Source organism: Rana temporaria, chromosome 1, assembly GCF_905171775.1.
Source record: "Rana temporaria chromosome 1, aRanTem1.1, whole genome shotgun sequence".
In the NCBI taxonomy this organism is placed as follows: domain Eukaryota; kingdom Metazoa; phylum Chordata; class Amphibia; order Anura; family Ranidae; genus Rana; species Rana temporaria.
Genome location: NC_053489.1, coordinates 220,841,041 through 220,854,350, shown reverse-complemented (window position 1 = coordinate 220,854,350; position 13,310 = coordinate 220,841,041). Strand labels below are relative to the sequence as shown.

General features: G+C 45.4%; 1 protein-coding gene across 2 annotated transcripts in view; it reads left to right on the top strand.

The window, feature by feature from the left end:
* The first annotated feature begins 1,347 nt into the window (after window positions 1-1,347).
* The window catches only part of LOC120937483 (solute carrier family 2, facilitated glucose transporter member 11-like), a 94,997-nt gene continuing 83,034 nt past the window's right edge, over window positions 1,348-13,310 (top strand). Inside the window, exon 1 of one of the 2 annotated variants that reach the window (XM_040350756.1) lies at window positions 1,348-1,445. In XM_040350756.1, the coding sequence (XP_040206690.1) occupies window positions 1,431-1,445 (15 nt within the window). In that variant the 5' untranslated portion in view covers window positions 1,348-1,430. Of the gene's footprint in view, window positions 1,446-1,619; window positions 1,758-13,310 lie in introns of those variants that run through there. The other variant, XM_040350748.1, reaches the window with a different exon arrangement.

Below are 13,310 nucleotides of genomic sequence, written 5' to 3'. Positions count from 1 at the left end.
AATTAACTTTGTGTTCAGCTTCTGAAAGGGTCAGTGCTGAATGAAAAATGTTTCATAACTTTGTTTAGAACATACAATCTTTCACACCATCTCTCAATTTGTGTCTGAAGTTAGTAATTCAATATTGCAATAAAATAATTTACATCTAAAGTTCATTTTTCTTTATGGCCTCGTACACACGACAGAGTTTCTCGGCAGAATTCACTGAGAAACTCGGTCAAACCCGGATTCAGCCGAGAAACTCTGTCGTCTGTACACTTTTGGCCCGATGGAGCCGCCGAGGAACTCGTTGAGAAAATAGAGAACATTTTCTCTATTTTCTCGTTGTTCTATGGGAGAAGGCGGCACGCCGAGCTCCTCGGCGGCTTCATCCCTGAACTCACCGAGGAACTCGATGTGTTTGGCACGTCGAGTTCCTCGGCCGTGTGTACGGGGCCTAAGGCTCACGTTTGGACTTTTGGGATCTCGGGAGGAATCGCTGCGATTTTTCCCGCCATCTCAAATCACTCTTTTTTTTGTTCAATATATTTTTATTAGAAAATAAAAAATAATTGACAAACATAAATCAAGAAGATCAGCATGACCACATACAGTATTACAACAAAAATGCACACATCAGAATAGTTATACCGCTCAAATAACAAGCTTATCAGCATGGAACGGCTACGGCCCGGGAGCCCCCGGGTCCCACTGCCCCCAGCTCCGAGACGGAGTGAGCGGAATGGGCGGCTGATCCTCAACACATGCCTCTCAGTCATATGGGAACACTCAAATCACTCTTTAATCACAAAATGCAGGTCCGGGTGCCATTTATTTTCAATCGCACCTAAAACGCTCTGCGGTATTGCCACGATTATTGCATTTCCATCGCACGAAGCTTGTCGCCCAAAATAAGCTCCTGCTCTTTTTGCCACAAGAACCCAAAATGCCAAATGTGACTAGAGCCTAAAGATAAAACATTCCACGGCCTTTTATGCATTTTCTATTTTATACTTTGCTTTGATTACTAAAACTGGAGAAAAGAAAAAGCAAACATTAAAAAAAAGACGGAAGGTGAAAAAAAAAAAGTGGAGCGGTTGTCCACATCAACCAGTAAAAATTCTTAAATGAGAACATAACCGATAATTCCTAAACTTTTGTGTTTATTTTCTTTTCTCAGGTTTTAATAAATATGGAAGTTATTCAAAAACTTTGAAAGGTATTTAAAGTTTGGATGTTTCTGCTGTGCATCTTTCAATGATTCACAGACTTCTAAAATTATAAGCACAGTTCTAAAAAAAAAAGTTGGCTCGCTTACACATGAACTTTGAAACTGAAGATGTTTAAAAAAAAAAAAAGAGCCCTAAGATAAACCCTACGCATTGACTATCACATGAAAATTTCACGTGTGCTGTTAAGGTCAGAATTTTGACATCTAATCCCCAAGTAAGATGGCAATAATCAAGGTATGATATAATTCTTTTTTTGGAACTAATTAACCATGTATCCTTACAGACTCAAATGACTTAAAAAATAACATGCTTTGGTTGTTGTTGTCAAAGCATCTTGTGTTAAATTATGTTTGCATGATCCATTTTAACATGCATGGTTTATTCCACTAGTATAATGCTGGATATTGTTTTCACTGGGTGAAATCTTTCTAAAAGAGAGAGAAGGGCACAGACATTTCTCCACTTAGATAAAGGAGTAGCACTGAAGCGACACTGGCCCCAGCTATGGAATATCAGCCTTTGATACACAAGAGAAGTGGAAGCCGGGTAAGTGACAAATTATACTGTATAAGAGATGAGAATGAATGAGCGATGGTTGATCACAAGGAACTATTTACAGCTATAGCTGGGAGTCGAGTTGTGTTCATGGTAGACACTTGTTTATCTCATACACATGGATTGCTGAAAGTCTAGTCTTTAATACATTAGAGGAGAGGAAGCCGGGTAAGTGGTGGATATATACTGTATAAGAAATATGGATGAATGAATAATGGTTAATCACAAGGAACCATTTATAGCTATAGCTGGAAGTCAGATTGTATGTATTCTTTACCCGTGTTTATGTCACAATGTGGATTTCTGTCTTGTTCTTATTTTGTGTCTGGAATACGTATCCAAAACACGGTCATCAGTTGTTTTATAGGAAATCGGGGCAATATAGTTAAGGACTGTATGTAAGACCTTTGTTTCCAGTAGTGCTTTGAACAAGCAGAATGGAGTACACCTCCAAAAGCTTGTCACACAAAAATGTACTTATTCGGCTAACTACAATCACCTTACCCATAATAGTTTTGGAATGTCTGCAATGTCCTTACTCACTTGCTTACTGGGCACATATACCCCCCTCCTGCCCAGGTGAAATTTCAGCTTCCAGGACTGCGTCGCTTTAACTGACAATTGCGCGGTCGTGCGACGTGGCTCCCAAACAAAATTGACGTCCTTTTTTCCCCACAAGTAGAGCTTTCTTTTGGTGGTATTTGATCGCCTGTGCGGTTTAAGCGCAAAAGTTATAGCGCCTACAAAATAGGGGACAGACTTATTATTTTTTATTATTTTTTTTTTACTAGAAATGGCGGCGATCTGCGATTTTTATTGGGACTGCGACGTTATGGCGGACACATCGGACACTTTTGACAAATTTTTGGCGCCATTCACATTTATACTGCGATCAGTGCTATAAATATGCACTAATTACTGTATAAATGTGACTGGCATTGAAGGGGTTAACACTAGGGGGTGAGGAAGGGGTTAAATGTGTATACTGCTTAGTGTTCTAACTGTGGGGGGAGGGGGGTGACTGGGGGAGGTGACCGATCTGTGTCCCTATGTACAAGGGACACAGATCGGTCTCCTCTCCAGAGACAGGACGCTGTCTCTGTGTGAGCCGGCAATAAGAGATGATCTCATATGTTTACATATGAGATCATCTCTCATTGGCAGCACAGATCGCATCGCAAACGGCCACTCTGATTGGCCGTTCGCGGCGATCTGTAATTGGCTGTGTCCAAGGGACACGGCCAACACCAAAGGGGCGGACGTCAATTGACGTCTAGTTGGATATTCAGATCCGCACTGTAGCCGTCATTCGGCTATAGCGCGGGTCTCAAGCAGTTAAGAATCAGATTCAAGCTGTCATTTTCAATCTCAGGATAGAAAATGATAGCTGATGTTGGATTGGTAGCTACAGGTAACACAGGCACTATGGGGGGAGATTTACTAAAACTGGCGCAGCAGTGCATAGTAACCAATCAGCCTCTAAGTTTTATTGTCAAATCGTAATTGAACAAGCTAAAGTAAGAAACTGATTGGTTACTATGCACAGCTGCACCAGATTCTGTGTGCACCAATTTTAGTAAATCTTCCCCAATTATACATATTTTATTATGAACAATTTATATAGAACCACCATCTACTATGAAATCCTGCAAATCTGTGTAGCAAACACAAACAAAAAAACTGGGATACATTGGAGAATCTGTTTTTTTTTTTTTTTTATTGTAACTTTTATGTTAAAACCCATGCATTATATTCCATACTTGTATTTTGTGTAGGAATCATGTCAGCTTTTTTGGTGCATATATTAAAGCGGGGGTTCCGCGGGTTTTCGTTTTTTTTTTTTTGGGTGCTTCTGCCGCGCTTACCTTGTTCAAATAAGCACTCGTGTCTCCCAGTCTTTCAGCCCGCTGCATTGCATTTCTCCCGAAAACGATATGTTTTAAAATCCCGAGATGGACGTTTCCATCTTTACTGTGGGCACTGTGAGGCCCAGCAGCTTGTCCTTCCGGGATACGGTGAAAGAAATGGAGAATTCTCGTCGCCGCCCACGTCACATGACCCGCTTGCTGAGTCACGTGACCCGCGAGATATCGCGGGATTACAGCACAGCGCGTCTCCTGGGATTCTCATAACTCATTCCCAGGAGACAGCGCTGGTCGGGGGAAATTGTGATACACGCCCACTCCCGCGGGGAAAAGTGATTGACAGGACCCAACATGCTGCATTACAAAGGTAAGGATCGCGATTAAAAAAAAAAAAAAAACGGATCAGTTATTGTCGATGGCTGGTGGTTTAATACAGCCATAGTCAAAATTCAGGGTGAACCACCGCTTTAAGGAAAGTTCTTAAATTGTAATACATTCAAAGATGATCTTTTATTGCATACACTGCCTAGGTGTTAATTGTGTTTACAAGTGCTCATTGTGTAGAGATGTATATATTTCTAACTGAACAACTGACCTTTACAAAATAGAGAATTAATCAGCTGTTGCTTGGAGACTGGTTCACAGTTAAAATTAATTTCCTAGAAACTTAAAGCGGAGGTTCACCCAAAAAACAAGTATATAACATTACATTCTGTATACTTTAAACATGTACAGTATGCTGTTTTTTTTTGGGGGGGGGTGTACATACGGTATTATCGCTATTTTTCACCTGGCTTCCGGGTACTAGCTCCCGCGGGAGTAGGCGTTCCTATGCAGTGGCGCAGTGTCCTCTGGGACTTCGCCCAGATGATTGATGTGCCTGACAAAAACTACCCCCCGGCGGATAAGGCGCGTCACGAGTTTCCGAAACTAGCCGAACTGCGAGTCAGCTCTATACGGCGCTATACGGAGGCCTGTGCACCGACTAGAAGCCGTGTAGAGCTGACTGCGCAGGCGCCGTATAGAGCAGTTCGGCTAGTTACGGAAATTTGTGACGCGCCTTATTTGCCGGAGGGAAGTTGTGTAAAGCCCCGTACATACGGGCCAAATGCCAGACAGCATGGGCCAGTTCAATAAAAACTGGTCGAGATTCAGCCTGTGTGTAAGGCAGCCAGTCCCACAGAAGCCAGCTTCTGTTGGACGAGCGTGAAACCAGCAGCCGACCGCCTCCCAATCAGTGTTCTCAGCCATTGGAACGGAGTGTTCTGGATGGAGGGCCATCCCCCAGTCAGAGCACAAGAGCTCAACAGGGGAGATCGCTTTACTAACATTGGATCATTAGTACAGCGGCTCCGACCAGAGCTGACAGCTCACAGTGTACCAGGCTTTAATCTTCAATAAATGGGGATAAAACTAAAACTGGTGCACACAAAATCTGGTGGAGCTGTGCATAGTAATCGATCAGCTTCTAGGTTTTATTGTCAAAGCTTAATTGAAAAAGCTATGTGACAACCATAGCTCTCTCCATAGGTACAATGAAAACATGCGTGTAGGCATGAAGGGAAAGAAAGTGTGGTATTTTTAACCACTTGCTTACTGGGCACATATACCCCCTTCCTGCCCAGGCGAAATTTCAGCTTTCGGCACTGCGCCGCTTTAACTGACAATTGCGCGGTCGTACTACGTGGTTTCCAAACAAAATTGACGTCCTTTTTTTCCCACAAATAAAGCTTTCTTTTGGTGGTATTTGATCATCTCTGTGGTTTATATTTTTTGCGCTATAAACAAAAAAAGAGCAACAATTTTGAAAAAAACTACTACTTTTTAAAAATTAAAAAAATTCTCAGTTTAGGCCGAAACGTATTCTTCTACATACAAGTTGTAGCGCCTACAAAATAGGAGACAGAATTATAAAAAAAAAAAAGTTTATTTTTTTACTAGTAATGGCGGCGATCTGTGATTTTTATTGGGACTGTGACATTATGGCGGACACATCGGACACTTTTGACACATTTTTGGGACCATTCACATTTATACAGCGATCGGTGCTATAAATATGCACTGATTACTGTATAAATGTGACTGGCAGGGAAGGGGTTAACACTAGGGGGCGAGGAAGGGGTTAAATGTGTTCCTTAGGAGTGATTCTAACTGTGGGGGGAGGGGACTGACTGGGGGAGGTGACCGATCTGTGTCCCTATGTACAAGGGACATAGCATCGGTCTCCTCTCCCTGACAGGACGTGGATCTGTGTGTTTACACGCATCGGTACCTCAGTGACGCGGCAGGCACGCGCGTGCGTCTCAGGCGGCGATCGCGCGCCCCCCAGTGGCCGGAGGAGCCGAGGACGTCAATAGACATACTCCCGGCATTGTAGAGCCACCTTGTGGCCGTAATTTTCCAATGGCCGGGGCTCCAAGTGGTTAAGTTAATATAACCAGTTTTAGTAAATTCCCCCTGAACAATATCATCTGAACAATACAAACTGAACAACAAAATCAGCAGTCACATTTGCTGAAGTAAAACATTATTCCACTACTTACCTCCTTTTAGCATTTTAGTCATAATGTTGTGCTTCTAATGCTAGCAATATACTGTATGAAGTTATACTGTATATCTGTCACATACAGTTCTGCAGGTGAATTTCAGAGTCCTAACTTACTCTTACTTTAGCTAAAACACATGACACTGCATGCCCCTGCCCAGGAAATGCATAACAATAGTATACCAGTGGGTATGGCTCTTGAATTTGTATATGTTTACCTCTTGTTCAAGTTCTTGTGTCCCCAACAAACTGCCCTTATCGATATACAGCCCAAAAGGCAGCACACAGAATATAAAGGGGAAAAGCTGATATATATATATATATATATATATATATATATATATATATATATATATACACTGAGAAAAATTATAAACTTAACACATAGTTTGCCCCTATTTATCATGAGCTGAATGTAAAGATCTATGACTTTTTCTGTGTACACAAAAAGCCTATTTCTCTCAAATATTGTTCACAAATCTGTCTAAATCTGTGTTAGTGAGCACTTCTCCTTTGCCAAGATAATCCATCCACCTCACAGGTGTGGTCTATAAAGATGCTTCAATAAATGTAACCATATTGCTACACTTATGCCACGTACACACGATCCGAAAATCGGACAACAGATCGTCCAACTTTTTTCGTTTACTAGTCGCAAGTAGAAATTGAATAGGTTACTAAAGTCACAAAACTTCTCGTACGACAGAAAAAAAAAGTGATGTCATGTGTTGTAATGTATTTGTGTAGTATTTTCGGACGACAACTGTACTGACCAAATGAAAATTGTACGATCTGGTATCGTACGAGGAAAATTTTAGTGCATGTCCGATAAAATAATAATATCGGATGAACTAAAATGATCGGCTCGTCCAGCCCTGTACTAACGATCCGATTATCGGACGATTCTTCCTCGGACGACATTTTTCGTACAATATTCAGATTCGTGTGTACGTGGCATTAGAGGCGCCTCTCTTCTCTTTCATACTCACATTACTCAGTTGTGACATGACGCTACTCTTATATCAAGACGTGGCTTGTATATCAAGTCAAAATTTATATAAAAAAAAATAGCTTGTCTTGCAAAACGCTCTCAAACCAAGGTTTTACTGTAAATCTGCTTTTCGTGTTCCTCTAGACCTAAATGAGCATTTAAACCTAGGAGAGAAGGGGCAGGGAGCATTTTTACTTTCCCTGGAGTTCAACTTTAACTTTAAATGGGTATTTACAGTTCTGTGTAATATATCTTGCAATGGCAAACCATACACATGGGGCAAGGATTTTTTTTTTGGGGGGGGATCAAAGCAGGCCCCAGGCTGTAGTATTCAAAATACCTTTTAGTGCTGTAAAGTAAGTCCAATATAACAGACATTAGTCATTTTTGTTTTCTAAGTATGCGTGGTAGCTCTGCAATGAAAGCAGGAATTGTATTAGAATATTCACCATGGCCTTTTCCCTTCTGTACATGCAAAGGAAATGTTTCATTTTCACAGCAATTTAACTAATGTTATCTAACAAATAAAGTTCCCCGGTGATAGTTTAGCTAATCTGCCATAACACAGCCAGTAATTTCCTTGGAAAATACAATTAATTGAACTTACTAATATTTCACTGAAGTGATAGATTATTAGACGGTGTAAAATCTTTTTCTGTACCTCTACTTGCTGGTTTATATAACTGCAGTGAGTAATCCGTCAGGAATGTAGACATTACTTTTCATTTCTGAAATTAGACCAAGATCCTAGGATTAATTGCTTGAAACTATCACACGAGCGACTAGCCAGATGGAAAATGAATTGACCCTGAAGAAATATTGCTTTCTGTGTGTGTGCTTGAGGGATTGAGCTCCTTTGATAACCTCCATTTGAAATATAGAATGGGCTCATTAATAAGGGACCTGTCTGGATTAATGAATGCCAGTGTTTGTTGTTCAGTCCTTCAGAAGGAGGGATCCTGGCTTTCATTCAGATAACAGAAACATTCTTTGATACTCCCAATTCTACATCTGACATATGATGGTCACATTACTGTCATTGCCAGCTGCCTGGCAGTCACCGAACACTTACAAAATACCTCTAGTATGATGAAGCAGTCTTAAACGGCCTGTAAAGTGCAAATCCAGAAGATTTACCCACTGCTGAATCTTTACCTACCACTGAACATAGTGTCTATCATGCTGTGTGCCCAGATGTTCTGTGCACATGTAGCCAAATTCCATAAAACAGTGCTGCATATTGCATCCCGGGTGGTGACTGTCAGTCAAGTTGAACACCTTGGCCCAGATTCAGAAAGCACTTACGCCGACGTATCTCGAGATACGCCGCGTAAGTGTAAATTTGCACCGTCGTATCTGTGCGCCATACCAACAGAACTAGATACGTCTGAAAATAGGCTTCTTCCGACCGACGTAAATATGCTCCCACGATACGCCGGCGTATCGTGGGAGCATATTTACGCTGGACGCATCTGGCGCTCCCATTGATTTCCTATTCAAATATGCAAATGAGGGAGATACGCCGATTCACGAACGTACGTGCGCCCGGCGCAGGCTACGCGCGGTGCGCATAAGTTGTACGTCCGGCCTAAAGTTACCCCTCATAAAGCAGGTGTAACTCAGCAACAGACATGCACACGTCAGCTGGAGTGTAGCTGCAGCAGCACCGTTACGGACTAGCTGAGCAACCACACTTGCAGGACAACACATCCGCATGCCAACATGCCAGGGGCAGCCATGGTCATAGCATTACTTCGTCTACAGGCACGGAGGAGGGTACGGGAGAGGATATACCGAACGCACATGAACGTCTTTGGTATGGGGGAATCGGAGGTGTATCGCATCTTCAGATTCAGCCCTGATGTCATCCTGGAATTAGCCACAGCCCTGCATGATGAAATCACCAGACAGACACAACGCGCACATGCAGTGCAGCCACTGGTCAAGGTACTGGCAACACTGCATTTCCTTGTATATATATGTTAATTTGCGCTGAATATTAACTTAGAAAATGCAAATCGTGCTAATAAGTGATTTAAAAGAAACTATCAAGTGTCAAATTAATAGGCAAAAAACGATACAAATAAAGTCCAATTGCATAAATATACACCAGTGGTTTTCAATGAAACAACACCCAGATCAGTGTGATGATTAAAGGAAGGTGTGATGTGATCTCAAACAACGTGCTCCTGCTTCACAAGTAGAGACGCCTCTTCCACATTAACCACAGCTCATGGAAAACAAAAGAGAGATACTCTCATAGCGCAGCTGAGTGCAAAAACAATACAAAGAGGATAGATGGTCTCTAACAATGGCACACTCACGAATCCACCGATTAAAAGCCGCATATAGCAACAATACACCGATCCTTCATTAAGCCGCTCAGCTCATATGATGTTTCCTCTCCTCATTCGAATCCTAGATCGAATCCTAGATCCGTCCCGCTCGTAACTCCTCCCCCACGCGTTACGTCAATAGTCACTTGACTTAGTCATGGGTCACTCCCTGTCCGCTCTCTGCTGATGTTATTTATAGTCAGCATAGGAATCAGGCAGAGACGGGATTGGTAGTGAGGGAGTATTAGACATCTTACATCATTGCAAGCATATGGTCATGGTCATAGCATTACTTCGTCTACAGGCACGGAGGAGGGTACGGGAGAGGATATACCGAACGCACATGAACGTCTTTGGTATGGGGGAATCGGAGGTGTATCGCATCTTCAGATTCAGCCCTGATGTCATCCTGGAATTAGCCACAGCCCTGCATGATGAAATCACCAGACAGACACAACGCGCACATGCAGTGCAGCCACTGGTCAAGGTACTGGCAACACTGCATTTCCTTGCAAGTGGATCTTTTCAACGTACAAGTGGAGTCGTGGCTGGGATGTCACAATCCATTATGAGCAGATGCGTGCACCAGGTTTTCCCCGCAATCCTCACATGCATGTCCCACCACATCATCAAACCCACCCATGAGCATCTGCGGCAGAAGGCAATGCATGATTTCTACAGAATTGCAGGCTTCCCATGCACCGTGGGGGCCATTGATTGCACACATGTGGCACTACGGCCCCCCCCGTGCCACAGAGCACATATACCGCAATCGTAAGCATTGGCATTCCATCAACGTACAGGTGATAGCTGATGCCCAATGCCTCATATGGCACGTCCGTGCCAAACACCCCGGGGCCAGCCACGAGAGCTACATATACCGTCAAAGCAACATCCCAACAGAATTCAAACAGAACGTGTACAGGGACAGCTGGCTGGTTGGTGAGTGACATGGGAGTCAGGCATGACTGTCCGACCCCATTATGCAGACATCACGAGGGGCACATGCATGACTAACATCCTCCTGTCTTTTCCCTTCCAGGTGACTCTGCATATGCACTTGGGCCCCATCTCATGACTCCATACCGGAATCCCCAAACCAGAGGAGAGAGAAGATACAATGCTGCACACATACGTACCCGTGCAGTGGTGGAGCGCACATTTGGCATCCTGAAGTCCCATTTCTGATGCCTGGATAAGTCTGGGGGGACCCTGTTGTATTCCCCAAACTTTGTGTGCCAGATCATCGGTGCATGTTGCGTGCTGCACAACTACGCCATGAGAAAGGACTTGGAGATTGACATATGTGATGACCTGACCGCCGAACCAGACAGTCCCCCCCTGCCCGAGGCTACCCCGTCTGCTGAAGGAACAGCAGTCAGGAGTTGCCTCGTGGAACGTATCTTTGCACATTAAACACACACATTCATCATGGCACAAGGAGAATGCACGCATGCACACCACTGTAGTCCCTAGCTCACACACACCACTGTAGTCTCTAGCTCACACACACTACATCCACCTCACATTGGATTAGCCCAAGTCCACCATGCAGGACTTGGGAGCAGCAACACCACGTCAAGGCCCCAATGGTGTCGCTGTCCATTAATACCACATTCACACGGTCCTGGGGATAACCTCTCACCGACGACCCAGGGTGACACGACTTGCTGGCAGGTATGTCACCCCCACATTCACACACCAGTCACACTGTAGTCTGCACTACTGACCGTGTACAGTCACTACAAAAATAAAAAAAAATCATAACCTGAGCATAAAATAAAAAGGAAAAAACTCATAACCTGAGCATAAAATAAAAAGGAAAAAACTCATAACCTGAGCATAAAAAAAAGGGAAAAAGGCACTCATTTGCCCTGTCGTGGGCCAGGCATGGTGCCAGGGCTCCTGCTCCTCAGTTGCCTGGGGGGAGCCTCGGGTGGGGGGGGGCATCTGGAGGAGGATTATCCCCAGGTCTCTCCCTGGCTGGCTGCCTGCCCTCCAATGCCAGGGCAATGCGGGTGAAGACCGCATTTGTCTCCGCCTGCATCCGCAGCTGGCGGGTGGTGGTGTGCCGCTGGTGGCGCCCCCTCTGCCTCCCCTCCGCCTCGATGGCAGCTGAATTAGCCTGTATGGCCACTGCCAGGCTCCTCCCCTCCACCTCAATGGCAGCAGTGTTGGCCTGGACAGCCACTGCAAGGCTCCTGACCTCTGCCACAAGGCCTGATGTTGTGGCCTGCAGCTCCCCAAGGCAGGTCACTATAGCAGTGCAGTTGGCACTCACATCCTGCAGGCTGTCAGAGATGGAGGTACTCTGATCAGCCTGCTGTGTGAGGGCCTGCTGGACAGCCAATGTGCAGGCAGCCTGGGTCTGGGCCGAGGAGGCCTGGCTCTCTACCACACGGAGCAGGTCACCCGCTATAGCACCCATATGGTGGATCTGCCGGGCCTGATCCCTCGCCAGATTTTCCTCAAAGGCATCAGGATCACCCCTGGTCTTCCTCATAGCCTTCCTGGGGGCAGGAGAGGCTTGGGGCCGTCTGTACGGGGAGGCCCTTGAGGTGCTTTCCCTGATGGAGGAGGAGGATGAGGGGCTTCCCCTGATGGAGGAGGCCCTTGAGGGGCTTTCCCTTATGGAGGAGGCCCTTGAGGGGCTTTCCCTTATGGAGAAGGCCCTTGAGGGGCTATCCCTTATGGAGGAAGAGGTTTGGGAGGGTCCAGGGATGGGGATCTCCTCCATGAGGTATACACCTTCCTCTAGAGCACCGTGCTCCTCCTCAACTTCCTCTAGAGGAGAGGTGTGGGAACAATCCTCCTGGGATAGTGTGGGTCGCCAAGCAGCCGACGACGGCCCAGCTCCCTTCAGCCGACGACGGCCCAGCTCCCTTTAGCACATCTGTGGATGACACAAAACATTCACATGTTGGTGGACCCACACACTTGTCACATGTTCCCTTCCACCCCCTCACATGCTACACACCGGATAGGAGATAAAACACACTTACCTGTCTTCAAGGGCTGATCAATGGAGTCATAGCCCTCCAGGCCCTCTACCTGCTCCCTCTCCAGGCACCTGGCAATTACCTCCTCATCAGGAGTGAGGCTGATCTTACTGGCTGGTCGGCCTCCCGTGCCCCTGGCGTGCCTCCTCATCCTGGCCAGCTTGTCTCGGACCAGACGACGCAGGTCATTAATCTTTTTGGATATGTCCCTTGAGGTCCTAACCTCCTGGCCAAGGGCATTGACATGCATGGTTATCTCCTGCAGGATCTCCTCCTTCCGGACCTTGCTGGTCGTGCCCCTCTGTGCCCCATGGAGGCACACGTCGTACCTTGAGATGGCATTGATGATGATTGCCTTCTCCTCAGGTGTAAAGTTATTTTTCCTCCTCTTCTTCCCAGTCACCGGAGCAGACATGGCTCAGAAAACAGAAAACAAAAGTACCTACACCAAAAGCTGCTGGTGTACTTTTGCGCTCGACGGGCGCATGTCTGGGCGTATTTATGCACTGGGCGTAGGCGGTGGGCCGGCGTATCTTAGGGGTTACGCCGGGCGTAGTTGTAAACATGCGGAGAGGGGTGCGGGCCATACGTCCACGTTACAGCGCATGCGCCGTTTAAGATACGCCCGACGTAAACCACTGCGACCCGCTCGGACCATCATTTGCATGGGCTCACGCCCCTTACACTTACGCTGGCCTACGCCTTCGAAAATACGTTACGCTGGCGCATCTTGTTGAGTAATGGCTTTCTGAATACAGTGCAAGCCTCTCCGCGCTGCACCGGCATAGTGTAAAAAATATACGCTAGG